Source organism: Coregonus clupeaformis, chromosome 16, assembly GCF_020615455.1.
Source record: "Coregonus clupeaformis isolate EN_2021a chromosome 16, ASM2061545v1, whole genome shotgun sequence".
Taxonomy (NCBI): domain Eukaryota; kingdom Metazoa; phylum Chordata; class Actinopteri; order Salmoniformes; family Salmonidae; genus Coregonus; species Coregonus clupeaformis.
The window spans coordinates 60,082,943-60,110,566 of NC_059207.1; the positions used below are offsets into that span (position 1 = coordinate 60,082,943).

The window sequence follows — 27,624 nt, forward strand, 5'->3', positions numbered from 1 at the left end:
TTTGCGACTGCATTTGAAGAAACGTTCAAAGTTCTAGAAATGTTCCATATTGACTGACCTTCATGTCATAAAGTAATTAAGGACTGTCATTTCTCTTTGCTTATTTGAGCTGTTCTTACCATAATATGGACTTGGTCTTTTACCAAATAGGGCTATGTTCTGTATACCCCCCCTACCTTGTCACAACTCAACTGATTAGCTCAAACGCATTAAGAAGGACATACATTCCACAAATGTACTTTTAAGGCACACCTGTTAATTGAAATGCATTCCAGGTGACTACCTTATGAAGCTGGTTGAGAGAATGCCAAGAGTGTGCAACGCTGTCATCAAGGCAAAGGGTGGCTATTTGAAGAATCTGAAATATAAAATATATTTTGATTTGTTTAACACGTTTTTGGTTACTACATGATTCCATATGTGTTATTTCATAGTTGTGATGTCTTCACTATTATTCTACAATGTAAAATATAGTAAAAATAAATAAAAACCCTTGAATGAGTAGGTGTGTCCAAACTTTTGACTGGTAGTGTATGTTTTTATCAATGCAGATTTTCAATTCCTCAATTGGAATTTTATTGACTGAGTTATTGGCCCTAAAGCTGCTAGCTGATCGGTTGCTCTGTCTATCGGTTGCTCTCCCCTGGACTCAGAACTGATCTGTCTCTCTGCTAATCAACTGGCTACCTCTGACTGTGTTACTATTCCCCTCCTGAAAGACAGGGGCAGAGAGAGAGAAAGACAGGGGGAGAGAGAGAGAGAGGGAGCGAGAGAGAGAGGAAGACAGGGAGAGAGAGAGAGAGAGGAAGACAGGGAGAGAGAGAGAGAGAGAGAGGAAGACGAGAGAGAGAGAGAGAGAGAGAGAGAGAGAGAGAGAGAGAGAGAGAGAGAGAGAGAGAGAGGGAGAGAGAGAGAGAGAGAGAGAGAGAGAGAGAGAGAGAGAGAGACAGAGAGAGAGAGAGAGAGAGACGGGGGAGAGAGAGAGAGAGACGGGGGAGAGAGAGCATGCAGAATTCAGCAAAAAATATCCTTAGTGTACAACGTAAAACACCAAATAATGCATGCAGAGCAGAATTAGTCCGATACCCGCTAATTATCAAAATCCAGAAAATAGCTGTTAAATTCTACAACCACCTAAAAGGAAGCAATTCCCAAACATTCCAAAACAAAGCCATCACCTACAGAGAGATTAACCCTGGAGAAGAGTCCCCTAAGCAAGCTGGTCCTGGGCCTCTGTTCACAAACACAAACAGACCCCACAGAGCCCCAGGACAGCAACACAATTAGACCCAACCAAATCATGAGAAAACTAAAAGACAATTACTTGACACATTGGAAAGAATTAACAAAAAAACAGCGCAAACTAGAATACTATTTCGCCCTAAACAGAGAGTATACAGTGGCAGAATACTCTGTCTTGCTATCATTTCAATATAAGGGCTTTATTTGCATGGGAAACGTATGTTAACATTGCCAAAGCAAATGAAATAGATAGTAAACAAAGGTGAAATAAACAATAAATATTAACAGTAAACATTACACTCAGAAGTTCCAAAAGAATAAAGACATTTCAAATGTCATATTATGTCTATATACAGTGTTGTAACAATGTGCAAATAGTTAAAGTACAAATGGGAAAATAAATAAACATAAATATGGGTTTTATTTACAATGGTGTTTGTTCTTCACTGGTTGCCCTTTTCTTCTGGCAACAGCTCATAAATCTTGCTGCTGTGATGGCACACTGTGGTATTTCACCCTGTAGATATGGGAGTTTATCAAAATTGGATTTGTCTGTCTGTGTAATCTGAGGAAAATATCTCTCTATCTCTCTCTATCTATCTCTCTATCTCTCTCTCGCTCTCTCGCTCTCTCTTGCTCTCTCTCGCTCTCTCTCGCTCTCTATCTCTCTCTATCTATCTCTCTATCTCTCTCTCTCCATCTCTTCCTCTCTTCACCCCCCCGTCTCCCTCCCTCCCTCTTTCTCTCCCTCTGTGTGGTCTGTGGCATGGTCTGAGGGGTGCCCACCTGTTCATGGTTGGCAAAGACATCAAGGCCCAGTCACAGCTGGTCATTATAGTGGGTCTGTGGGTCTGTGGTGGCCTGGGGCGGGAGGGAGACAGTAATCACCATCCACTGGATCCACTGGACACGAACCAAGGAATTAGACTGTGATTAATGAAGGGAGAGAGAGAGGGAGTGGGGAAAGGTACTAAGGGAATTAGTGATGGACAGATAGAGAAGGAAGAGAGAGAGAGAGGAAGAGGAAGATGAAGAATGAACACAAACAGACCCCACAGAGCCCCAGGACAACAACAACAACAACAACAACAACACAATTAGACCCAACCAAATCATGAGAAAACAAAAAGAGAATTACTTGACACATTGGACAGAATTTACAAAAAAACAGAGCAAACTAGAATGCTATTTGGCCCTAAACAGAGAGTACACAGTGGCAGAATACCTGACCACTGTGACTGACCCAAACTTAAGGAAAGCTTTGACTATGTTCAGACTCAGTGAGCATAGCCTTGCTATTGAGAAAGGCCGCCTTAGGCAGACCTGGCTCTCAAGAGAAGACAGGCTATGTGCACACTGCCCACAAAATGAGGTGGAAACTGAGCTGCACTTCCTAACCTCCTGCCAAATGTATGACCATATTAGAGACACATATTTCCCTCAGATTACAGCGATCCACAAAGAATTCGAAAACAAACCCAATTGTGATAAACTCCCTTATCTACTGGGTGAAATACCACAGTGTGCCATCACAGCTGCAAGATTTGTGACCTGTTGCCACAAGAAAAGGGCAACCAGTGAAGAACAAACACCATTGTAAATACAACCCATATTTATGTTTATTTTCCCATTTGTACTTTAACTATTTGCACATTGTTACAACACTGTATATAGACATAATATGACATTTGAAATGTCTTTATTCTTTTGAAACTTCTGAGTGTAATGTTAACTGTTAATATTTATTGTTCATTTCACTTTTGTTTACTATCTACTTCACTTGCTTTGGCAATGTTAACATAGTAGTCCCGTGTAGCTCAGTTGGTAGAGCATGGCGCTCGCAATGCCAGGGTTGTGGGTTCGTTTCCCACGGTGGACCAGTATAAAAAAAAAAATGTATGCACTAACTGTAAGTCACTTTGGATAAGAGCGTCTGCTAAAATGTAAATATGTTTCCCATGCCAATAAAGCCCTTAAATTGAATTGAATTTGGGCTCCCGAGTGGCACAGCGGTCTAAGGCACTGCATCTCAGTGCTTGAGGTGTCACTACAGACCCCCTGGTTCGATTCCAGGCTGTATCACAACCGGCCGTGATTGGGAGTCCCATAGGGCGGCGCACACTTGGCCCAGCGTAGTCCGGGTTTGGCCGGTGTAGGCCGTCATTGTAAATAAGAATTTGTTCTTAACTGACTTGCCTAGTTAAATAAAATAAAATTGAATTGAATGAAGAGACAGCGGTCATCAAGTGAAAGGGTGGCTATTTTGAAGAATCTCAAATATATTTTGATTTGGTTACTACGTGATTCCATATGTGTTATTTCATAGTTTTGATGTCTTCACTATTATTTTCAAATGTAGAAATTTGTAAAAATAAAAAAATAAAATAAAGAAAAACCCTGGAAGGAGTAGGTGTGTCCAATCCTTTGACTGGTACTGTAACAAACACTTTGCCTATCTTTAATATTTTGATCTCTCTATTTTGTGTGTGTGTTGAGTGTTGACAGTTGTATACCACTCTCTCTCTCTCTCTCTCTCTCTGTCTTCCTCTCTCTCTCTCTCACTCTTTTCTCTCTCTCTCTCTCTCTCTCTCTCTCTCTCTCGCTCTCTCTCTCTCGCTCTCTCTCTCTCTCTCTCTCTCTCTCTCTCTCTCTCTCTCTCTCTCTCTCTCTCTCTCTCTCTCTCTCTCTCTCTCTCTCTCTCTCTCTCTCTCTCTCCCCCTCTCTCGAACCCCCTCTCTCTCGAACCCCCTCCCCCCCTTCCCTCCCTCCCTCAGTGATCTCCTGTGGGAACCCAGGAACACCCCGTAACTCTCAGATCCTGTCTCATGATGGCCTGGTTTTTTCCCACTCCATCACCTACACCTGTCGAGACGGTTACTACTCCAACGGACTGCTCACACGCCACTGTACGGTTAACGGGACCTGGACCGGGAGCATGCCTGAGTGCACAGGTACAGAGAGAAACTAAAACACACACTTACGGGTGAATAAAGGTAACTAAGAGAATAAAAAACACTTCAACAGAGCTTTGATCCTGGTAAACCCCACATAGGCAGTGCTTGTTAATGCCAAGGATGGCAGTGAGTTGCCCCTTGCTCTTTACATGGTATCATTCCATTCCATCCTATTTGTTTTGGTAGATAGTCATACACTTTCCTCAGGTACACTGAACAAAAATATAAACGCAACATGGAAGGATTTCAATGATTTTACTGAGTTACAGTTCATATAGTTATTGAAATAAATTCATTAGGCCCTAATCTATGGATTTCACATGACTGGGAATACAGATATGCATCTGCATCTTTAAAAAAAGGTAGGGGTGTGGATCAGAAAACTAGTCAGTATCTGGTGTGACCACCAATTGCCTCATGCAACATGACACATCTACTTCGCATAGAGTTGATCAGGCTGTTAATTTTGGCCTGTGGAATGTTGTCCCACTCCTCTTCAACGGCAATGCAAAAGTTACTGGATATTGGCGGGAACTGGAACATGCTGTCGTACACATCTATCCAGAGCATCCCAAACATGCTCAATGGGTGACATGTCTGGTGAGTATGCAGACCATGGAAGAACTGGGACATTTTCAGCTTCCAGGAATTGTGTGCAGATCCTTCAGACATGGGGCCGAGCATTATCATGCTGAAATATGAGGTGATGGCGGCGGATGAATGGCACGACAATAGGCCTCAGGATCTCGTCACGGTACCTCTGTGCATTCAAATTGCCATCGATTAAATGCAATTGTGTTTGTTGTGTGTTGCTTATGCCTGCCCGTACCGTATTCCCACCATGGTGCATTCTGTTCACAAAGTTGATATCAGCAAACTGCTCGCCCGTCATACACGCTGTCTGGTGCAGTTGGAACTGGGATTAATCTGTGAAGAGCACACTTCTCCAGCGTGCCAGTGGCCATCTAACGTGAGTAGTTGTCCACTGAAGTCGGCTACAATGCCGAACTGCAGTCAGGTCAAGACCCTGGTGAGGACGATGAGCACGCAGATGAGCTTCCCTGAGTTGGTTTCCGACAGTTTGTGAAGAAAGTATTCGGTTGTGCAAACCCACAGTTTCATCAGCTGTCCGGGTGGCTGGTCTCAGACGATCCCGCAGGTGATGAAGCCGGATGTGGAGGTCCTGGGCCTGCATGTTACACGTGGTCTGCGGTTGTGAGGCCGGTTGGACGTACTTCCACATTCTCTAAAACAACGTTAGAGGTGGTTTATGGTAGAGAAATTAACATTAAATTATCTGGCAACAGCTCTGGTGGACATTCCTGCAGTCAGCATGCCAACTGCACGCTCCCTCAAAGCTTAAGACATCTGTGGCATTGTGTTGTGTGACAAAACTGCACATTTTAGAGTGGCCTTTATTGTTCCCAGCACAAGGTGCACCTGTGTAATGATCATGCTGTTTAATCAGCTTCTTGATATGCCACACCTGTCAGGTGGATGGATTATCTTGGCAAAGGAGAAATGCTCACTAACAGGGATGTAAACACATTTTGTACATTTTAGAGAAATACGCTTTTTGTGCATTTGGAACATTTTTCTGGGATCTTTTATTTAAGCTCATGAAACATGGGACCAACACTTTACATATTGTTTTTATATTTTTGTTCAGTGTAGTTTCTCTATTGCAGATTGTCATGAAATGTATATATCAAAGAAAACATAGAGGTCAGAGAGTCCATAGAGCTTTTGTTTTTAAACCTCTCTTCTGGGACCCCCAGACGTTTCACATTTTTGTTGTATCCCTGAACTAACTCACCTGATTCACCTAGTCAAAGACTTGATGATTAGAGCTAGTTCTGGAATAGATAAAATACATGGATGGTGGGGGTCCCGGTGAAGAGGTTGGAAAACCTCTGCCATAGAGTATCCAGTTTTACTGTCACAGTAACCATTGTGGCTCTAGGATTCACAGTTACGACTCATTTAGCAGGGACAGTTTCGTCTTCCCTCTGGCTAATATCATAGTGAGTGCAGTCACTGGGACACATGGCGGCTCCACAAGGCATCCTCAGGGAATTATTGCAATACAATTAGTCATAGACAGATATTCTGGGTGTAGATTTTCTGGTTTCTCACAGTGGTCTACCTCCCAGAGGGAGAGACTGGGAGGTCCTAGAGGGAGAGACTGGGAGGTCTACATCCTAGAGGGAGAGACTGGGAGGTCTACATCCTAGAGGGAGAGACTGGGAGGTCTACCTCCTAGAGGGAGAGACTGGGAGGTCTACATCCTAGAGGGAGAGACTGGGAGGTCTACATCCTAGAGGGAGAGACTGGGAGGTCTACCTCCTAGAGGGAGAGACTGGGAGGTCCTAGAGGGAGAGACTGGGAGGTCTACATCCTAGAGGGAGAGACTGAGAGAGACAATGGTTTGACATCTTACAACAATACAACTGGCAACAAGCTGAATACTGAATTCTTACAACAATACAACTGGCAACAAGCTGAATACTGAGTTCTTACAACAATACAACTGGCAACAAGCTGAATACTGAGTTCTTACAACAATACAACTGGCAACAAGCTGAATACTGACTTCTTACAACAATACAACTGGCAACAAGCTAAATACTGAGTTCTTACAACAATACAACTGGCAACAAGCTGAATACTGAATTCTTACAACAATACAACTGGCAACAAGCTGAATACTGAGTTCTTACAACAATACAACTGGCAACAAGCTGAATACTGACTTCTTACAACAATACAACTGGCAACAAGCTGAATACTGACTTCTTACAACAATACAACTGGCAACAACAAGCTGAATACTGACTTCTTACAACAATACAACTGGCAACAAGCTGAATACTGACTTCTTACAACAATACAACTGGCAACAAGCTAAATACTTTGGGGAGTAGTATATAAATTACATATTCTGAGTCATAGGAAGCCATTTTGACACTTTTTGTGTAAATGATACTGAATACTGTACAGTCAGTCGCATTACGGCTCCTGGAGCAACAGTTTCCTCAGCCTGTGGGTGTTAGAAGAGTAGGCTCAGGCACTGGTAGACATTCTGGCTCTTCTGTCTCCATGGGGAGGGATACTGAGGAGTTTCACAGTCAGTCAGACAGTGACATTCCGGCTCTATATTGCCTGACGTACAGAGTCTGGGGAAGGGTGACAAAAACCATTTAGTGGGGAGTTGGTATTACAATCTTCTACTCTGTCACGATCGTCGTTAGAACCGGACCAAGGCGCAGCGTGATAGGCGTACATCTTTTATTGAGTACTTTAACCAACAACAACAAAATGATACGTGAAGTCTAAAGGTTCACCAACACAAACCTATACAGAACAAGATCCCACAAAATAACTAGTGCCAACAGGCTGCCTAAGTATGGTTCCCAATCAGAGACAACGAGAATCAGATGCCTCTGATTGGGAAACACCCTGGCCAACATAGAAAACACGAACTAGAACACAACATAGAAAATCACACATAGAAAATCCACACCCTGGCTCAACATATGAGTCCCCAGAGCCAGGGCGTGACAGTACCCCCCCCAAAGGCGCGGACTGCGACCGCGCCAACCAAACCCAACAGGGGAGGGGCCGGGTGGGCATTCCGCCTCGGAGGCGGTTCCGGCTCTGGGCGTGACCACCACTCTCTCGCTACCCCCCCGTAGCACCCCTGGTCTGGTCTGGCCCCGCTGGCCGGAGCTGGACTGGACACCGGTGGAGCGGATTGCTCAGGCTCCGGTGTGGAGCAGCTGACCGGCGCCCGACCAGGCACCGGTGGAACAGGCACGGGCTGTGCCGGACTGAAGATGCGCACCACTGGCTTGGTGCGGGGAGCAGGAACAGGCCGGACCGGGCTGGCGACGCGCACCACTGGCTTGGTGCGGGGAGCAGGAATGGGCCGGACCGGGCTGACGACGCGCACCACTGGCTTGGTGCGGGGAGCAGGAACAGGCCGGACCGGGCTGACGACGTGCACCACTGGCTTGGTGCGGGGAGCAGGAACGGGCCGGACCGGGCTGGCGACACGCACCACAGGCTTGGTGCGAGGGACAGGGACAGGCCGGACTGGCGTCGCGCACCACAGGCTTGGTGCGGGGAGCAGGAACGGGCTGGACCGGGCTGGCGACGCGCACCACTGGCTTGGTGCGGGGAGCAGGAACAGGCCGGACCGGGCTGGCGACGCGCACCACAGGCTTGGTGCGAGGGGCAGGAACAGGCCGGGCCGGGCTGGCGACGCGCACCATTGGCTTGGTGCGGGGAGCAGGAACAGGCCGGACCGGGCTGGCGACGCGCACCACAGGCTTGGTGCGGGGAGCAGGAACAGGCCGGACCGGGCTGGCGACGCGCACCACAGGCTTGGTGCGGGGAGCAGGAACAGGCCGGACCGGGCTGGCGACACGCACCACAGGCTTGGTGCGAGGGACAGGAACAGGCCGGACCGTACAGGGAACACACACCACTGGCCTTGTGCGGGGATCAGGAACGGGCCGGACCGGACTGATAACACACCCCAGTAACTCTCGCCGTGCCTCTACACTCTCCTTCCCCCTCATGACCAATGGCCCCCGTAACCTGGTGGCCTCCTCTCCTAGTCCACAATCTCGCCCTGTAGCTGCCTCCAGCAGCCCCGTCGTCCATGCAGTGTGCCCCCCCCCCCCAAACATTTATTGGGGTTGCCTCTCGCCTGTCCGACGACGGTACGATTGGCGCCGTACCTCCTCTCTCGCCAGGGCTTTAACTTTTGCCCATGGCCCTTTGCCCGCGAACTTGTCCTCCCAAGACCACCATTCGCCCACCTGGGACATCGCCAACTTCTCCAGTTCCTTACCCGGTGTCTGCTCCTGAACACGCTGCTTGGTCCTTCTTTGGTGGGATCTTCTGTCACGATCGTCTTAAGAACCGGACCAAGGCGCAGCGTGATAGGCGTACATCTTTTAATGAGTACTTTAACCAACAACAACAAAACAACAAAACGATACGTGAAGTCTAAAGGTTCACCAACACAAACCTATACAGAACAAGATCCCACAAATAACTAGTGCCAACAGGTTGCCTAAGTATGGTACACAATCAGAGACAATGAGAATCAGCTGCCTCTGATTGGGAAACACCCTGGCCAACATAGAAAACACGAACTAGAACACAACATAGAAAATCACACATAGAAAATCCACACCCTGGCTCAACATATAAGAGTCCCCAGAGCCAGGGCGTGACATACACGTTTTGGCTATTGTGTCTCCGTTGGAAGGGGAGTGTCTCACAGTAATATGTACCTCAGTTCAACTACAACGCAATTTAAAATTAGTTTCTCAGAGTTTGTTTCCTATAAGACCAAATGATGCCATAGGCTACAATAAGTGCTGTCTAGGAGGGGTATTTTATATTTCAACAGCTTATTGGTTGTGATGCCATAGGAGACATGTTGCTGTCTAGATTGGTAAGTTTGTTTGACATGTCAGTTGCTTTGGGGACAAGGGTTTGAATCTCACAGTTACTGCATATAACAGTTCATTAACTTCCACAGAAAGACTTACAGGCCTCATCTTCAGATTTAGATGGTATTTTTACTCTCTTTTATTGTGTCTAGAGTGTTTTGATTGAGTGTTATATAGATGTTCTCTTACCAAATAAAAACAAAGGCTAGCCAAATGAAATCATCAGAGCCTTTCTCCAAGATGATGAGCTAGTCAATTATAGATACAGTGTGGACTTGGGATGTTTTAATCTCTCTCTCTCTCTCTCTCTCTCTCTCTCTCTCTCTCTCTCTCTCTCTCTCTCTCTCTCTCTCTCTCTCTCTCTCTCTCTCTCTCTCTCTCTCTCTCTCTCTCTCTCTCTCTCTCTCTCTCTCTCTCTCTCTCTCTCTCTCTCTCTCTCTCTCTCTCTCTCTCTCTCTCTCTCTCTCTCTCTCTCTCTCTCTCTCTCTCTCTCTCTCTCTCTCTCTCTCTGTGTCCCCCTCTCCCTCTCCAGTGATAATGTGTGGGGACCCAGGTGTGCCAGCTAATGGTTTGAGGCTGGGCAGTGACTTCACCTACAACAGCACTGTGAGTTTCCAATGCGTCCCAGGCTTCACTATGGATGCCGACCGCGCTTCAACCTTGGTCTGCACTAAGGACCGCACATGGAACGGGACCAAGCCACAATGCAAAGGTAGTCACACACACACACACACACACAGACAGACATACAGACAAACATATGCACATGCACACAGACAAACATACACACACACACACACACACACACACACACACACACACACAGACTCTCTCTCAATCACACGCTGTATCCTCCTTCCATACCCTTCCACACCTAATTTCTACCAGCATGTCACCTGTGCAAATACAGGAAAAATTAACTCTTGATCACCTTTACTCCACACACAGAGATGCATTAAAAGCTCTCCCTCACCCTCCATTTGGCAAATCTGAACATAACTCTATCCTCCTGATTTCTGCTTACAAGCAAACACTCTAACAGGAAGTACAAGGGACGTGCTCAATACAGAAGTGTCCACATCGCTAGGGACCAATCATGGTCCAAACACACCAACATAGTCGCGAAGAGGGCACGACAACGTCTCTTCCCCCTCAGGAGGCTGAAAGGATTTGGCATGGGCCCTCAGATCCTCAAAAAGTTATACAGCTGCACCATTGATAGCAGCTTGACTTGCTGCATCACTGCATGGTATGGCAACTGCTCCGCATACGACCGCAAGGCACTACAGAGGGTAGTGCGTACGGCCCAGTACATCACTGGGGCCAAGCTTCCTGCCATCCAGGACCTCTATACCAGGCGGTGTCAGAGGAAGGCCCTAAAAATGGTTAAAGACTCCAGCCACCCAAGACATAGACCGGAGCGCTATGTCTGGTACCAAAAGGCTTCTACCCCCAAACAATAGGACTGCTAAATAGTTATCCAAATAGCTACCCGGACTCTCTGCATTGGCCCTTTTTGCACTAACTCTTTTTGACTCTATGTACACACTCACACATGCTTACACTGACACTCCAATACACACACACACACACACATAACACGTACACACAGGCACACATTTGCCACTCAAACAATTACAGACTTTCATACCCATCACATACACTGCTGCTACTGTCTATTATATATCCTGTTGCCAAGTCACTTTATCCCTACCAATATGTACATATCTACCTATATTTCCTCGTACCACTGCACATCACCTCGGTACTGATACCCCGTGTATATAACCAAGCTATCATTGACTAGATACTGGTACCTGGTGTATATAGCCACGCTATCATTGTGTATTTATTTCTCGTGTTACTATTTTAAAAACATCGTTTGCAAGTAAGCATTTCACCTATAGTGTATGCATGTTGATTGATTAAAATGTGATTTGATTTGACTTCTAGCCTGTCTCTCTCTCTCTCTCTCTCTCTCTCTCTCTCTCTCTCTCTCTCTCTCTCTCTCTCTCTCTCCTCTCTCTCTCTCTCTCTCTCCTCTCTCTCTCTCTCTGTCTCTCTCTCTCTCTCTCTCTCTCTCTCTCTCTCTCTCTCTCTCTCTCTCTCTCTCTCTCTCTCTCTCTCTCTCTCTCTCTCTCTCTCTCTCTCTTCTCTCTGCTCTCTCTCTGTCTCTCTCTCTCTCTCTCTCTCTCTCTCTCTCTCTCTCTCTCTCCCCCTCTCTCTCTATCTCTCTCTCTCTCTCTCTCTCTCTCTCTCTCTCTCTCTCTCTCTCTCTCTCTCTCTCTCTCTCTCTCTGTCTCTCTCTCTCTCTCTCTCTCTTTCTCCCCTCTCTCTCTCTCTCTCTCTCTCTCTCTCTCTCCCTCTCTCTCTCTCTCTCTCTCTCTCTCTCTCTCTCTCTCTCTCTCTCTCCAGCTATAGTGTGTGTGGCCCCTCCTCCCATCCCTAACGGCCAGGTGGTTGGAACAGACTTCACCTGGGGCAACAGCGTTGGTTACGCCTGTAACCAGGGTTACCAACTCTCCCTGCCCACCGTGATCACCTGCCAGGGCAACGGCACCTGGAGCGGAGAGAAACCACAGTGCTTCCGTAAGTAACCCACTGGAATAGACCGGATGGATCTGAGTTTCAACTAGTCATGAGGACATACAATGTATAGGTAGTTGAAGCTTCCATTTGATACATTCCATAATCACATTCCAGAGCCACATTCCATAGCCACATTCCATAGCCACATTCCATAGTCACATTCCAAATAAACAATCCATAGCCAAATTCCATAGACAAATTCCACAGAGACATTCCATAGACACATTCCATAGCCACATTCCATAGCCACATTCCATTGTCACAATCCATAGTCACATTCCATTGTCACAATCCATAGTCACATTTCATTGATACATACATTCTATAGCCACATTATGTAGCCACATTCCATACCCACATTCCACAGCCACATTCCACAGCCACATGCCATAGCCACATGCCATAGCCACATTCCATAATCACATTCCATATACACATTTCATAGACACATTCCACAGTCAGATTTCATAGACAAATTTCATTGATACATACATTCCATAGCCCATTCCATAATCAAATTCCATAGCCACATTCCATAGCCACATTCCATAGCCACATTCCATAGCCACATTCCATAGCAACTTTCCATAGCCACATTCCAGAGCCACAATCATTAGACACATTCCATAGCCACATTCCATAGTTACATTCCATAGCCATATTCTATAGCCACATTGCATAGCCACAAGCCATAGCCACTTTCCATAGTCACATTCCATAGGCACATTCCATAGCCACATTCCATAGCCAAATTCCATAGTCACATTCCTTAGCCACATTCCATAGTCACATTCCATAGCCACATTGCATAGGCAAATTCCATAGCCACATTCCTTAGCCACATTCCATAGTCACATTCCATAGCCACATTCCATAGCCAAATTCCATAGTCACATTCCTTAGCCACATTCCATAGCTACATTCCATAGCCACATTCCATTGTCACATTCCTTAGCCACATTCCATAGTCAAATTCCATAGCTACATTCCATAGCCACATTCCATAGTGACATTCCTTAGCCACATTCCATAGCCACATTCCATAGCTACATTACATAGCCACATTCCATAGCCACATTCCATAGCTACATTCCATAGCCACATTCCATAGCTACATCCCATAGACATATTCCATAGTCACATTCCTTAGCCACATTCCATAGCCACATTCCATAGCTACATTACATAGCCACATTCCATAGCCATATTCCATAGCTACATTCCATAGCCACATTCCATAGCTACATCCCATAGACATATTCCATAGTCACATTCCTTAGCCACATTCCATAGTCACATTCCATAGCTACATTACATAGCCACATTCCATAGCTACATTCCATAGCCATATTCCATAGCCACATTCCATAGCTACATTCCATAGCCATATTCCATAGTCACATTCCTTAGCCACATTCCATAGTCACATTCCATAGCTACATTCCATAGCCTCGCTCCATAGCCACATTCCATAGCCACATTTCAGACACGTTGGTTTTGTATTGGTGTGTTAAAAAGCTTAGATGACAACAGAAAACGATAGCTAACGATAGCTAACGATAGCTAACGATAGCTAACGATAGCTAACGATAGATAACGATAGATAACGATAGATAACGATAGATAATGATAGATAATGATAGCTAGCGTTAGATAATGATAGATAATGATAGATAATGATAGCATATAATACATTTCTCTCTTTCTCTCCTCATCCTTCCCCCTATTTCTCTTTCTCCTTCACTCCCTCCCTCACCCCCTCCCTCCTTCCCCCTCACCCTCTGTCACCCCCTTCCTCCCTCCCTCCCTCCCTCCCACCCTCCCACCCTCCCCTTCTTCCCTCTCCCCTCTCCCCTCTCCCCTCTCCTTTCTCCCTCCTTCCCCCTCACCCTCTGTCACCCCCCTCCCTCCCTTCACCCTCCCCCTCCCTCTCCCTCTCCCTCTCCCCTCTCCCCTCCCTCCCCTCCTCTCCACTCCCCTCCCCTCTCCCCTCCCTCTCCCCTCCCCTCTCCTCTCCCCTCTCCCTCTCCCCTCCCCCTTCCCCTCTCCCCTCTCCCCTCTCCCCTCTCTCCCCCCCCCTCCCCCCTCTAGCTGTGTTCTGTGGAGACCCAGGTGTCCCGGCCCAGGGGAAAAGGGAGGACCGTGGGTTCACCTACCTCTCCTCTGTCTCCTTCTCCTGCTCTCCTGCTTTGGTGTTGGTGGGCTCAGCCAGACGATACTGTCAGTATGATGGCATGTGGAGCGGCACTCAGCCATCCTGCATAGGTAAGAATGGGTCCTACTAACTATCAGGAACCAACTCAGACCAGGCCCTCTGAATGGGTCCTACTAGCTATCAGGAACCAACAGACCAGGCCCTCAGGATGGGTCCTACTAGCTATCAGGAACCAACTCAGACCAGGCCCTCTGAATGGGTCCTACTAGCTATCAGGAACCAACTCAGACCAGGCCCTCTGAATGGGTCCTACTAGCTATCAGGAACCAACTCAGACCAGGCCCTCAGAATGGGTCCTACTAGCTATCAGGAACCAACAGACCAGGCCCTCTGAATGGGTCCTACTAGCTATCAGGAACCAACAGACCAGGCCCTCTGAATGGGTCCTACTAGCTATCAGGAACCAACAGACCAGGCCCTCTGAATGGGTCCTACTAGCTATCAGGAACCAACAGACCAGGCCCTCAGAATGGGTCCCACTAGCTATCAGGAACCAACTCAGACCAGGCCCTCAGAATGGGTCCTACTAGCTATCAGGAACCAACAGACCAGCCCCTCAGAATGGGTCCCACTAGCTATCAGGAACCAACTCAGACCAGGCCCTCAGAATGGGTCCTACTAGCTATCAGGAACCAACAGACCAGGCCCTCTGAATGGGTCCTACTAGCTATCAGGAACCAACAGACCAGGCCCTCTGAATGGGTCCTACTAGCTATCAGGAACCAACAGACCAGGCCCTCTGAATGGGTCCTACTAGCTATCAGGAACCAACAGACCAGGCCCTCTGAATGGGTCCTACTAGCTATCAGGAACCAACAGACCAGGCCCTCAGAATGGGTCCTACTAGCTATCAGGAACCAACAGACCAGGCCATCTGAATGGGTCCTACTAGCTATCAGGAACCAACTCAGACCAGGCCCTCAGAATGGGTCCTACTAGCTATCAGGAACCAACAGACCAGGCCCTCTGAATGGGTCGGGTTCAGCCAAAAAGTCTCTGGGTCATGCTGATTACAGCAATCCAACATCGACCAGTGGCTGATCTAGGATCAGTTTAGCCTTTTAGATTATAATGAATACGACTACATGGACAGGGGATACCTGATCCTAGATCAGGGTAAGACTATATGGACAGGGGATACCTGATCCTAGATCAGGGTAAGACTACATGGACAGGGGATACCTGATCCCAGATCAGGGTAAGACTATATGGACAGGGGATACCTGATCCCAGATCAGGGTAAGACTATATGGACAGGGGATACCTGATCCCAGATCAGGGTAAGACTATATGGACAGGGGATACCTGATCCTAGATCAGGGTAAGACTATATGGACAGGGGATACCTGATCCTAGATCAGGGTAAGACTATATGGACAGGGGATACCTGATCCTAGATCAGGGTAAGACTACATGGACAGGGGATACCTGATCCTAGATCAGGGTAAGACTATATGGACAGGGGATACCTGATCCTAGATCAGGGTAAGACTATATGGACAGGGGGGATACCTGATCCCAGATCAGGGTAAGACTACATGGACAGGGGATACCTGATCCTAGATCAGGGTAAGACTATATGGACAGGGGATACCTGATCCTAGATCAGGGTAAGACTATATGGACAGGGGATACCTGATCCTAGATCAGGGTAAGACTATATGGACAGGGGATACCTGATCCTAGATCAGGGTAAGACTATATGGACAGGGGATACCTGATCCTAGATCAGGGTAAGACTATATGGACAGGGGATACCTGATCCTAGATCAGGGTAAGACTATATGGACAGGGGGGATACCTGATCCCAGATCAGGGTAAGACTATATGGACAGAGGGGACCTGATCCCAGATCAGGGTAAGACTATATGGACAGGGGATACCTGATCCTAGATCAGGGTAAGACTATATGGACAGAGGGATACCTGATCCCAGATCAGGGTAAGACTATATGGACAGAGGGATACCTGATCCCAGATCAGGGTAAGACTATATGGACAGGGGATACCTGATCCTAGATCAGGGTAAGACTACATGGACAGGGGATACCTGATCCCAGATCAGGGTAAGACTATATGGACAGGGGATACCTGATCCCAGATCAGGGTAAGACTATATGGACAGAGGGATACCTGATCCCAGATCAGGGTAAGACTATATGGACAGAGGGATACCTGATCCCAGATCAGGGGTAAGACTATATGGACAGGGGATACCTGATCCTAGATCAGGGTAAGACTACATGGACAGGGGATACCTGATCCTAGATCAGGGTAAGACTATATGGACAGGGGATACCTGATCCCAGATCAGGGTAAGACTATATGGACAGGGGATACCTGATCCTAGATCAGGGTAAGACTATATGGACAGGGGGGATACCTGATCCTAGATCAGGGTAAGACTATATGGACAGGGGATACCTGATCCTAGATCAGGGTAAGACTACATGGACAGGGGATACCTGATCCCAGATCAGGGTAAGACTATATGGACAGGGGATACCTGATCCCAGATCAGGGTAAGACTATATGGACAGGGGATACCTGATCCTAGATCAGGGTAAGACTATATGGACAGGGGATACCTGATCCTAGATCAGGGTAAGACTATATGGACAGGGGATACCTGATCCCAGATCAGGGTAAGACTATATGGACAGGGGATACCTGATCCCAGATCAGGGTAAGACTACATGGACAGGGGATACCTGATCCCAGATCAGGGGTAAGACTACATGGACAGGGGGACCTGATCCCAGATCAGGGTAAGACTATATGGACAGGGATACCTGATCCTAGATCAGGGTAAGACTATATGGACAGGGGATACCTGATCCTAGATCAGGGTAAGACTATATGGACAGGGGATACCTGATCCTAGATCAGGGTAAGACTACATGGACAGGGGATACCTGATCCTAGATCAGGGTAAGACTATATGGACAGGGGATACCTGATCCTAGATCAGGGTAAGACTATATGGACAGGGGATACCTGATCCTAGATCAGGGTAAGACTATATGGACAGGGGATACCTGATCCCAGATCAGGGTAAGACTATATGGACAGGGGATACCTGATCCCAGATCAGGGTAAGACTATATGGACAGGGGATACCTGATCCCAGATCAGGGTAAGACTATATGGACAGGGGATACCTGATCCCAGATCAGGGTAAGACTATATGGACAGGGGATACCTGATCCTAGATCAGGGTAAGACTATATGGACAGGGATACCTGATCCTAGATCAGGGTAAGACTATATGGACAGGGGATACCTGATCCTAGATCAGGGTAAGACTATATGGACAGGGGATACCTGATCCTAGATCAGGGTAAGACTATATGGACAGGGGATACCTGATCCCAGATCAGGGTAAGACTATATGGACAGAGGGATACCTGATCCCAGATCAGGGTAAGACTATATGGACAGAGGGATACCTGATCCCAGATCAGGGTAAGACTATATGGACAGGGGATACCTGATCCTAGATCAGGGTAAGACTACATGGACAGGGGATACCTGATCCCAGATCAGGGTAAGACTATATGGACAGGGGATACCTGATCCCAGATCAGGGTAAGACTATATGGACAGAGGGATACCTGATCCCCAGATCAGGGTAAGACTATATGGACAGAGGGATACCTGATCCCAGATCAGGGTAAGACTATATGGACAGGGGATACCTGATCCTAGATCAGGGTAAGACTACATGGACAGGGGATACCTGATCCTAGATCAGGGTAAGACTATATGGACAGGGGATACACTGATCCTAGATCAGGGTAAGACTATATGGACAGGGGGATACCTGATCCTAGATCAGGGTAAGACTATATGGACAGGGGATACCTGATCCTAGATCAGGGTAAGACTACATGGACAGGGGATACCTGATCCCCAGATCAGGTAAGACTATATGGACAGGGGATACCTGATCCCAGATCAGGGTAAGACTATATGGACAGGGGATACCTGATCCTAGATCAGGGTAAGACTATATGGACAGGGGATACCTGATCCCAGATCAGGGTAAGACTACATGGACAGGGGGGACCTGATCCCAGATCAGGGTAAGACTACATGGACAGGGGATACCTGATCCTAGATCAGGGTAAGACTATATGGACAGGGGATACCTGATCCTAGATCAGGGTAAGACTATATGGACAGGGGATACCTGATCCTAGATCAGGGTAAGACTATATGGACAGGGGATACCTGATCCTAGATCAGGGTAAGACTATATGGACAGGGGATACCTGATCCTAGATCAGGGTAAGACTATATGGACAGGGGATACCTGATCCTAGATCAGGGTAAGACTATATGGACAGGGGATACCTGATCCCAGATCAGGGTAAGACTATATGGACAGGGGGATACCTGATCCTAGATCAGGGTAAGACTATATGGACAGGGGATACCTGATCCCAGATCAGGTAAGACTATATGGACAGGGGATACCTGATCCCAGATCAGGGTAAGACTATATGGACAGGGGATACCTGATCCTAGATCAGGTAAGACTATATGGACAGGGGATACCTGATCCTAGATCAGGGTAAGACTATATGGACAGGGGATACCTGATCCTAGATCAGGGTAAGACTATATGGACAGGGGATACCTGATCCTAGATCAGGGTAAGACTATATGGACAGGGGATACCTGATCCTAGATCAGGGTAAGACTACATGGACAGGGGATACCTGATCCCAGATCAGGGTAAGACTATATGGACAGGGGATACCTGATCCTAGATCAGGGTAAGACTATATGGACAGGGATACCTGATCCCAGATCAGGGTAAGACTATATGGACAGGGGGATACCTGATCCCAGATCAGGGTAAGACTACATGGACAGGGGATACCTGATCCCAGATCAGGGTAAGACTACATGGACAGGGGGGACCTGATCCCAGATCAGGGTAAGACTATATGGACAGGGGATACCTGATCCTAGATCAGGGTAAGACTATATGGACAGGGGATACCTGATCCTAGATCAGGGTAAGACTATATGGACAGGGGATACCTGATCCTAGATCAGGGTAAGACTATATGGACAGGGGATACCTGATCCTAGATCAGGGTAAGACTATATGGACAGGGGATACCTGATCCAAGATCAGGGTAAGACTATATGGACAGGGGATACCTGATCCTAGATCAGGGTAAGACTATATGGACAGGGATACCTGATCCTAGATCAGGGTAAGACTATATGGACAGGGGATACCTGATCCTAGATCAGGTAAGACTATATGGACAGGGGATACCTGATCCCAGATCAGGGTAAGACTATATGGACAGAGGGATACCTGATCCCAGATCAGGGTAAGACTATATGGACAGAGGGATACCTGATCCCAGATCAGGGTAAGACTATATGGACAGGGATACCTGATCCTAGATCAGGTAAGACTACATGGACAGGGGATACCTGATCCCAGATCAGGGTAAGACTATATGGACAGGGGATACCTGATCCCAGATCAGGGTAAGACTATATGGACAGAGGGATACCTGATCCCAGATCAGGGTAAGACTATATGGACAGAGGGATACCTGATCCCAGATCAGGGTAAGACTATATGGACAGGGGATACCTGATCCTAGATCAGGGTAAGACTACATGGACAGGGGATACCTGATCCTAGATCAGGGTAAGACTATATGGACAGGGGATACCTGATCCCAGATCAGGGTAAGACTATATGGACAGGGGATACCTGATCCTAGATCAGGGTAAGACTATATGGACAGGGGGATACCTGATCCTAGATCAGGGTAAGACTATATGGACAGGGGATACCTGATCCTAGATCAGGGTAAGACTACATGGACAGGGGATACCTGATCCCAGATCAGGGTAAGACTATATGGACAGGGGATACCTGATCCCAGATCAGGTAAGACTATATGGACAGGGGATACCTGATCCTAGATCAGGGTAAGACTATATGGACAGGGGATACCTGATCCCAGATCAGGTAAGACTACATGGACAGGGGGACCTGATCCCAGATCAGGGTAAGACTACATGGACAGGGGATACCTGATCCTAGATCAGGTAAGACTATATGGACAGGGGATACCTGATCCTAGATCAGGGTAAGACTATATGGACAGGGGATACCTGATCCTAGATCAGGGTAAGACTATATGGACAGGGGATACCTGATCCTAGATCAGGGTAAGACTATATGGACAGGGGATACCTGATCCTAGATCAGGTAAGACTATATGGACAGGGGATACCTGATCCTAGATCAGGGTAAGACTATATGGACAGGGGATACCTGATCCCAGATCAGGGTAAGACTATATGGACAGGGGATACCTGATCCCAGATCAGGGTAAGACTATATGGACAGGGGATACCTGATCCCAGATCAGGTAAGACTATATGGACAGGGGATACCTGATCCCAGATCAGGGTAAGACTATATGGACAGGGGATACCTGATCCTAGATCAGGGTAAGACTATATGGACAGGGGATACCTGATCCTAGATCAGGGTAAGACTATATGGACAGGGGATACCTGATCCTAGATCAGGGTAAGACTATATGGACAGGGGATACCTGATCCTAGATCAGGGTAAGACTATATGGACAGGGGATACCTGATCCTAGATCAGGGTAAGACTACATGGACAGGGGATACCTGATCCCAGATCAGGGTAAGACTATATGGACAGGGGATACCTGATCCTAGATCAGGGTAAGACTATATGGACAGGGGATACCTGATCCCAGATCAGGGTAAGACTATATGGACAGGGGATACCTGATCCCAGATCAGGGTAAGACTACATGGACAGGGGATACCTGATCCCAGATCAGGGTAAGACTACATGGACAGGGGGGACCTGATCCCAGATCAGGGTAAGACTATATGGACAGGGGATACCTGATCCTAGATCAGGGTAAGACTATATGGACAGGGGATACCTGATCCTAGATCAGGGTAAGACTATATGGACAGGGGATACCTGATCCTAGATCAGGGTAAGACTATATGGACAGGGGATACCTGATCCTAGATCAGGGTAAGACTAAATGGACAGGGGATACCTGATCCAAGATCAGGGTAAGACTATATGGACAGGGGGATACCTGATCCTAGATCAGGTAAGACTATATGGACAGGGATACCTGATCCTAGATCAGGGTAAGACTATATGGACAGGGGATACCTGATCCTAGATCAGGTAAGACTATATGGACAGGGGATACCTGATCCCAGATCAGGGTAAGACTATATGGACAGGGGATACCTGATCCCAGATCAGGGTAAGACTATATGGACAGGGGGATACCTGATCCCAGATCAGGGTAAGACTATATGGACAGGGGATACCTGATCCTAGATCAGGGTAAGACTATATGGACAGGGGATACCTGATCCTAGATCAGGGTAAGACTATATGGACAGGGATACCTGATCCTAGATCAGGTAAGACTATATGGACAGGGGATACCTGATCCTAGATCAGGGTAAGACTATATGGACAGGGGATACCTGATCCTAGATCAGGGTAAGACTACATGGACAGGGGATACCTGATCCCAGATCAGGTAAGACTATATGGACAGGGGATACCTGATCCTAGATCAGGGTAAGACTATATGGACAGGGGATACCTGATCCCAGATCAGGGTAAGACTATATGGACAGGGGATACCTGATCCCAGATCAGGGTAAGACTACATGGACAGGGGATACCTGATCCCAGATCAGGGTAAGACTACATGGACAGGGGGGACCTGATCCCAGATCAGGGTAAGACTATATGGACAGGGGATACCTGATCCTAGATCAGGGTAAGACTATATGGACAGGGGATACCTGATCCTAGATCAGGGTAAGACTATATGGACAGGGGATACCTGATCCTAGATCAGGGTAAGACTATATGGACAGGGGATACCTGATCCTAGATCAGGGTAAGACTATATGGACAGGGATACCTGATCCTAGATCAGGGTAAGACTATATGGACAGGGGGATACCTGATCCCAGATCAGGTAAGACTATATGGACAGGGGGATACCTGATCCCAGATCAGGTAAGACTATATGGACAGGGGATACCTGATCCCAGATCAGGGGTAAGACTATATGGACAGGGGATACCTGATCCCAGATCAGGGTAAGACTATATGGACAGGGGATACCTGATCCTAGATCAGGGTAAGACTATATGGACAGGGGATACCTGATCCTAGATCAGGGTAAGACTATATGGACAGGGGATACCTGATCCTAGATCAGGTAAGACTATATGGACAGGGGATACCTGATCCTAGATCAGGGTAAGACTATATGGACAGGGGATACCTGATCCTAGATCAGGGTAAGACTACATGGACAGGGGATACCTGATCCCAGATCAGGGTAAGACTACATGGACAGGGGATACCTGATCCCAGATCAGGGTAAGACTATATGGACAGGGGATACCTGATCCTAGATCAGGGTAAGACTATATGGACAGGGGATACCTGATCCTAGATCAGGGTAAGACTATATGGACAGGGGATACCTGATCCTAGATCAGGGTAAGACTATATGGACAGGGGATACCTGATCCTAGATCAGGGTAAGACTATATGGACAGGGGATACCTGATCCTAGATCAGGGTAAGACTATATGGACAGGGGATACCTGATCCCATATCAGGGTAAGACTATATGGACAGGGGATACCTGATCCCAGATCAGGGTAAGACTATATGGACAGGGGATACCTGATCCCAGATCAGGGTAAGACTATATGGACAGGGGATACCTGATCCCAGATCAGGTAAGACTATATGGACAGGGGATACCTGATCCCAGATCAGGGTAAGACTATATGGACAGGGGATACCTGATCCCAGATCAGGGTAAGACTATATGGACAGGGGATACCTGATCCCAGATCAGGGTAAGACTATATGGACAGGGGATACCTGATCCTAGATCAGGGGTAAAGACTATATGGACAGGGGATACCTGATCCTAGATCAGGGTAAGACTATATGGACAGGGGATACCTGATCCTAGATCAGGGTAAGACTATATGGACAGGGGATACCTGATCCTAGATCAGGGTAAGACTATATGGACAGGGGATACCTGATCCTAGATCAGGGTAAGACTATATGGACAGGGGATACCTGATCCTAGATCAGGGTAAGACTATATGGACAGGGGATACCTGATCCTAGATCAGGGTAAGACTATATGGACAGGGGGGATACCTGATCCTAGATCAGGGTAAGACTATATGGACAGGGGATACCTGATCCTAGATCAGGGTAAGACTATATGGACAGGGGATACCTGATCCTAGATCAGGGTAAGACTATATGGACAGGGGATACCTGATCCCAGATTAGGGTAAGACTATATGGACAGGGGATACCTGATCCCAGATCAGGGTAAGACTATATGGACAGGGGATACCTGATCCCAGATCAGGGTAAGACTATATGGACAGGGGATACCTGATCCTAGATCAGGGTAAGACTATATGGACAGGGGATACCTGATCCTAGATCAGGGTAAGACTATATGGACAGGGGATACCTGATCCTAGATCAGGGTAAGACTATATGGACAGGGGATACCTGATCCTAGATCAGGGTAAGACTATATGGACAGGGGATACCTGATCCTAGATCAGGGTAAGACTACATGGACAGGGGGGATACCTGATCCTAGATCAGGGTAAGACTATATGGACAGGGGATACCTGATCCCAGATCAGGGTAAGACTACATGGACAGGGGATACCTGATCCTAGATCAGGGTAAGACTACATGGACAGGGGATACCTGATCCCAGATCAGGGTAAGACTACATGGACAGGGGATACCTGATCCTAGATCAGGGTAAGACTACATGGACAGGGGATACCTGATCCCAGATCAGGTAAGACTACATGGACAGGGGATACCTGATCCTAGATCAGGGTAAGACTACATGGACAGGGGATACCTGATCCTAGATCAGGGTAAGACTACATGGACAGGGGGATACCTGATCCTAGATCAGGGTAAGACTATATGGACAGGGGATACCTGATCCTAGATCAGGGTAAGACTACATGGACAGGGGATACCTGATCCTAGATCAGGGTAAGACTACATGGACAGGGGATACCTGATCCTAGATCAGAGTAAGACTACATGGACAGGGGGGACCTGATCCTAGATCAGGGTAAGACTACATGGACAGGGGATACCTGATCCTAGATCAGGGTAAGACTATATGGACAGGGGATACCTGATCCTAGATCAGGGTAAGACTACATGGACAGGGGATACCTGATCCTAGATCAGGACTCATACTATGAGACGCTTGAAACAAATGGCCCCTTGGCTACAGACAGAAGATGTATTATTAGATAAATTTGGACAGACAGTTAGATTGACAACCAAGTTTAATGTCCTGCTCATAGGTTTATATGGAAGTAGTAGGAGTTGTCCTTTCTATAATATTATTATGTGTATGTTTCAGATCCCAGTCACACCACCTGTGGAGACCCTGGAACCCCCCTGTTTGGAAACCAGAACAACACCCAAGGCTACCAGGTTACAATACTGTGGGGATGTGTGGGAATGCAGGCTACCAGGTTACAATACTGTGGGGATGTTTGGGAATGCAGGCTACCAGGTTACAAGATAGTGGGTGTCAGCGTCTGGGTGAAGTGGGGAAACGGAATCAGGCGCAGGACACAGAACTGAGAGATAAATGGCTTTACTAGACTCAAAGTAAACCATAGCAAACCCTCCACGCAGGGAAGAGCAAAACAACAGCTCAACAGACGACGTAACAAAGAACAATCACGCACACACCCAGGAGGGAAAACAGAGGTAATATAGGGAACAATACAGACAGAACTAGTGAGACACAGAAACATCGATCGGTGGCAGCTAGTACTCCGGTGACGACGACCGCCGAAGCCTGCCCGAGCGAGGAATAGGGGCAGCCTTGGCCGTATCAGTGACAGTACCCCGCCCCCTGACACGCTGCTCCAGCCGTGCGTCGACACCGGCCTCGGGGACGGCCAGGAGGACGCGGAGCAGGGCGAGTCGGATGACGACGATGGAACTCCCTTAACAAGGAGGGATCGAGGATGTCCCTCCTGGGAACCCAGCTCCGTTCCTCCGGACCGTACCCCTCCCACTCCACGAGATACTGCAGGCCTCCAACCCGACGCCTCGAATCCATGATGGAACGGACCGAGTACGCCGGTGCCCCCTCGATGTCCAATGGGGGCGGAGGAACCTCCCACACCTCGGACTCCTGGAGCGGACCAGCTACCACCGGCCTGAGGAGAGACACATGGAACGAGGGGTTAATACGGTAATCAGGGGGGAGCTGTAACCTATAACAAACCTCGTTCAACCTCCTCAGGACTTTAAAGGGCCCCACAAACCGCCAACCCAGCTTCCGGCAGGGCAGGCGAAGGGGCAGGTTACGGGTCGAGACCCGGTCCCCCGGTGCATTAACCGGAGCCTCACTGCGGTGGCGGTCGGCACTCGCCTACTGTCTCCTAATCGCCCTTTGCAGGTGTACATGGGCAGCGTTCCATGTTTCCTCCGAGCGCCGAAACCATTCATCCATCGCAGGAACCTCGATCTGGCTCTGATGCCATGGTGCCAGGACCGGCTGGTAACCTAGTACACACTGAAAGGAGACAGGTCAGTGGAGGAGTGGCGGAGGGAATTTTGTGCCATCTCTGCCCAGGGGATGTAAACTGACCAATCCCCCTGCCGGTCCTGGCAATACGACCTCAGAAACCTACCCACATCCTGGTTTACTCTCTCCACCTGCCCATTACTCTCAGGGTGAAAACCTGAGGTCAGGCTGATCGAGACCCCCAGATGGTCCATAAATGCCTTCCAGACCCTCGATGTGAACTGGGGACCCCGATCAGACACTATATCCTCAGGCACCCCGTAGTGCCGGAAGACGTGTGTAAACAGGGCCTCTGTGGTCTGTAGGGCAGTAGGGAGACCGGGCAAAGGAATGAGACGACAGGACTTAGAAAACCGATCCACAACGACCAGGATCGTGGTGTTACCCTGTGACGGAGGAAGATCCGTAACAAAGTCCACCGATAGGTGTGACCACGGCCGCTGTGGAACGGGGAGAGGTTGTAATTTACCTCTGGGCAGGTGTCTAGGTGCCTTGCACTGGGCACACACCGAACAGGACGAAACATAAACCCTCACGTCCTGAGCTAAGGTAGGCCACCAGTACTTCCCACTAAGACAGCGCACTGTCCGACCAATGCCAGGATGGCCAGAAGAGGGTGATGTGTGAGCCCAATAAATAAAACGATTGCGAACCTCGGACGGAACATGCGCACGACCCACTGGACACTGGGGGGGAGTGGGCTCCGTGCGTAATGCCCGCTCGATGTCCGCGTCAACCTCCCATACCACCGGTGCCACCAGACAAGAAGCCGGAAGTAAGGGAGTAGGCTCCCTGGTCCAATCCTCTGAGTCATATAGCCGGGAAAGAGCGTCTGCCTTAGCATTCTGGGAACCTGGTCTATATGATAGGGTGAACACAAAACGCGTGAAAAACATGGCCCACCTTGCCTGACGAGGATTCAGTCTCCTCGCTGCCCGAATGTACTCCAGATTGCGGTGGTCAGTCAAAATGAGAAAAGGGTGTTTAGCCCCCTCAAGCCAATGTCTCCACACCTTAAGAGCTTTACCAACAGCTAACAGCTTCCGATCCTCCACGTCATAGTTTTGCTCCGCCGGGCTGACCTTCTTCGAGAAGAAAGCACAGGGGCGGAGTTTGGGAGGTGTACCCGAGCGCTGAGACAGTACAGCTCCTATCCCCGCCTCGGACGCGTCCACCTCGACTATGAATTGCAAGGAAGGATGCAGATGAGCCAGCACGGGAGCCGTGGTGAACATCACCTTCAGCTGACCAAAAGCCCTGTTCGCCTCAGCTGACCACTGCAGGCGCACCGATCCGCCCTTTAGCAAAGAGGTGATGGGAGCTGCTACCTGGCCAAAGCCCCGGATAAATCTCCGGTAGTAGTTGGCAAAACCCAAAAATCGCTGCACCTCCTTTACCGTGGTAGGAGTCGGCCAATTACGCACGGCTGTAATGCGGTCACAC

The 27,624-nt window shown here is 48.1% G+C and overlaps 1 protein-coding gene and 1 non-coding gene across 2 annotated transcripts in view; both read left to right on the top strand.

Annotated features, from left to right (window-relative positions):
• csmd2 (CUB and Sushi multiple domains 2) overlaps window positions 1–27,624 on the top strand; it is a 421,278-nt gene that overhangs the window by 362,291 nt on the left and 31,363 nt on the right. The window contains exons 54-58 of the mRNA XM_045225492.1: window positions 4,017–4,193; window positions 10,197–10,376; window positions 12,080–12,253; window positions 14,345–14,518; window positions 24,997–25,070. Of these exons, the coding sequence (XP_045081427.1) occupies window positions 4,017–4,193; window positions 10,197–10,376; window positions 12,080–12,253; window positions 14,345–14,518; window positions 24,997–25,070 (779 nt within the window). The remainder of the gene's footprint in view (window positions 1–4,016; window positions 4,194–10,196; window positions 10,377–12,079; window positions 12,254–14,344; window positions 14,519–24,996; window positions 25,071–27,624) is intronic.
• On the top strand, window positions 3,048–3,121 carry trnaa-cgc. Its single transcript has one exon. It is a non-coding gene; the product is annotated as a tRNA-Ala (tRNA).